Source organism: Pinus tabuliformis, chromosome Q (genome assembly GCF_031772625.1).
Source record: "Pinus tabuliformis cultivar Carrire ecotype Pingquan chromosome Q, CPIR1, whole genome shotgun sequence".
Taxonomy (NCBI): Eukaryota; Viridiplantae; Streptophyta; class Pinopsida; order Pinales; family Pinaceae; genus Pinus; species Pinus tabuliformis.
The window spans coordinates 733,633,191-733,635,456 of record NC_142296.1 but is presented as its reverse complement, the minus strand read 5'-3'; the positions used below and the strand labels follow the sequence as shown (position 1 = coordinate 733,635,456).

The 2,266-nt window shown below is 43.2% G+C and overlaps 1 protein-coding gene across 1 annotated transcript; it reads left to right on the top strand.

The window, feature by feature from the left end:
- The first annotated feature begins 1,505 nt into the window (after positions 1 to 1,505).
- Positions 1,506 to 2,057, top strand: LOC149221621 (uncharacterized). The gene has a single exon (XM_089387434.1). The coding sequence runs from the start codon at positions 1,506 to 1,508 to the stop codon at positions 2,055 to 2,057; it is 552 nt and encodes a 183-aa protein (XP_089243560.1).
- The last annotated feature ends 209 nt before the right edge of the window (positions 2,058 to 2,266 follow it).

Genomic DNA, 2,266 nt, shown 5'->3' with positions numbered 1-2,266 from the left:
ACAAGAGAAAATGCCATATTTTCAGTTGGAACACTTCACCTAGACTGCTATCTGCCATATCCAGATATTTGGGCTTCGAAGCCTCCTCCTCCTGGTCGTCCTTTAAATACCTGGGCCTCCCAATATCTCAAAAGAGACCAACCAGCAAAGATTGGCTTCCTCAGTTAGAAAAGTTCAAGGCAAAGATTCAAGCCTGGGGATATTCTTGGCTGAATGATGCAGGCAAAACAGTCTTAATAAAGTTTGTTCTCAACATCTTGCCCCTATTCCAATTTGTAGGTCTCCTCGCTCTGGCAACCATACTAAACAAAATGGAGGAATACATAAGGAGGTTTTTTTGGAAGGGAGGGAAACAAAATGAAAAAAAGATCCCTCTTGTCAGCTGGGACATCATCTCCAAGCCGCTGTGGGAAGGTGGCCTAAATTTTAAGAATCTTCGTCAACAAAATGTAGCAATGGCTGCAAAAATCGTGTGGAGGATCATCGCCCCCAATCCTGGCTGGGCTCAAAAGGTGCTCTGGAAAAAATATTTCAGAGGTTCAAGATCCAGATGCTTAGAAAATGTGATTCACCTGCCTAATTCGACATTCCTCAAAATTTATGACAGAGCCGCATCTCTAATCACCGCCCACTCCTACTGGATACCAGGAAACGGTAAAAAAATCAATATTTGGTCGGACAGAATCATGAACAAAGAGCCAATAGAAGCCAGAGCCTCCATTAACTCGCTGCGCTGTTGGATGGACAGAGAAGGAATGAAATCTCTGTGGGATATTTCATGTTGGAATAACTCGATCTGGGCAGGCTGGAAGCGATTAAATGTGTCGGACAACCTGAACTCTGAGTGGACCACACTGTTAGACGCCCTCCAAGGATTGGCTCCCACGCAATTGAGGAAGAGAGACGAGATGGGTTGGGGGCCAAAAGCCAAAGGTTATGCAGTCGCGCAGGGGTATGCCAAATTGAACGAGAAACCTCACGTTCCTCCGAATCCAGCTCCATGGCAAGGCGTTTGGCATCAGCCCTCATGGCCCAAGATCGATTTCTTTGCTTGGGTCTACTGTCACGGGAAAATATTAACTTATGATAACCTGCAGAAAAAAGGCTTCCACAGCCCTTCCATGTGTCCTCTGTGTAATGAAAGCGTTGAGACAACAATCCACCTAATGCTAGATTGCAGCTTCTCCAGGCAGATTTGGTCCTATTTTACTCATGATCTGGACCCAAATTTCACTGTCCCTTTCTCCACTTCTGATCTTTTCGTTGAATGGTCAAACAGATTCCCAGGTCCTCCCCCTAAAAATCTGATTATCAAGGAAGCATGGGCTATCCTCCCAAAAATCATCTGTTGGCAATTATGGATAGAGCGCAACAAAAGAATATTTAGAAACATAAAACAAAGCCACAAAGTCCTGGAAACCAAGATAAAAAGCCACATAAAGGAATGCTTAATTGATATAAAAGACGACACCAACCTCAGACAGTAGGATATAGCATGGGGATCAATGCTAGAACTCCAATTTCAGCCAACAGTCAAAAAAGCCCTCATTATCAAAGAATGGCAAATAAGAAAACCCGAGAATGACTTTCAAGAGTGGCTTAAATCGCAAGCAAGGCACTTCCTATTCTTTGATGGAACAGCAAAGGGAAATCCGGGCAAAGCTGGTGCAGGAGGTGTTGTCCTAAATCAATCCGAGGAAAAAATTCACTCCTATGCTTGGGGACTAGATTACACAACCAGCATTCAAGCTGAGGCCTTGGACCTCTTCCAAGGACTCAAGATCCTCAAAGAACTGGACATAAATGAAGCAATTTTCATAGGTGACTCTCAAGTCATTATAAATGCAATGGTTACCAACACCCCAGTTCAGGACCTCAATCTAGCAAGGCTGATTACCGGGATCAAAGGTATGGAAAACAGCTTCCAAGACTTGAAGTACTATCACGTGTTGAGAATTCATAATAAAAAGACAGACATTGAAGCCAATAAAGCTATCCTTCTCTCTGCTGAGATCAAGCTGAAAGAGGATGAAGAATCATGGGATCCCATTCCATAAATAGACTGCTGCCATGTTCTACTGTCTGCTACTAAACCAATTTGTTTGTATTTCCAAGTGGGGGAAAATCTCCGAAATTAACTCAGTGGGGGTCTATCCAAGGAAGAAAATTGTAAGCTTCAGCTACATCCTTAGCAAAGAAATGCAGCAGGAAAAAGAAGCTCAAATTGTAATCAGACTTTGGCATTCTGCCCAAGATTAATACAAAG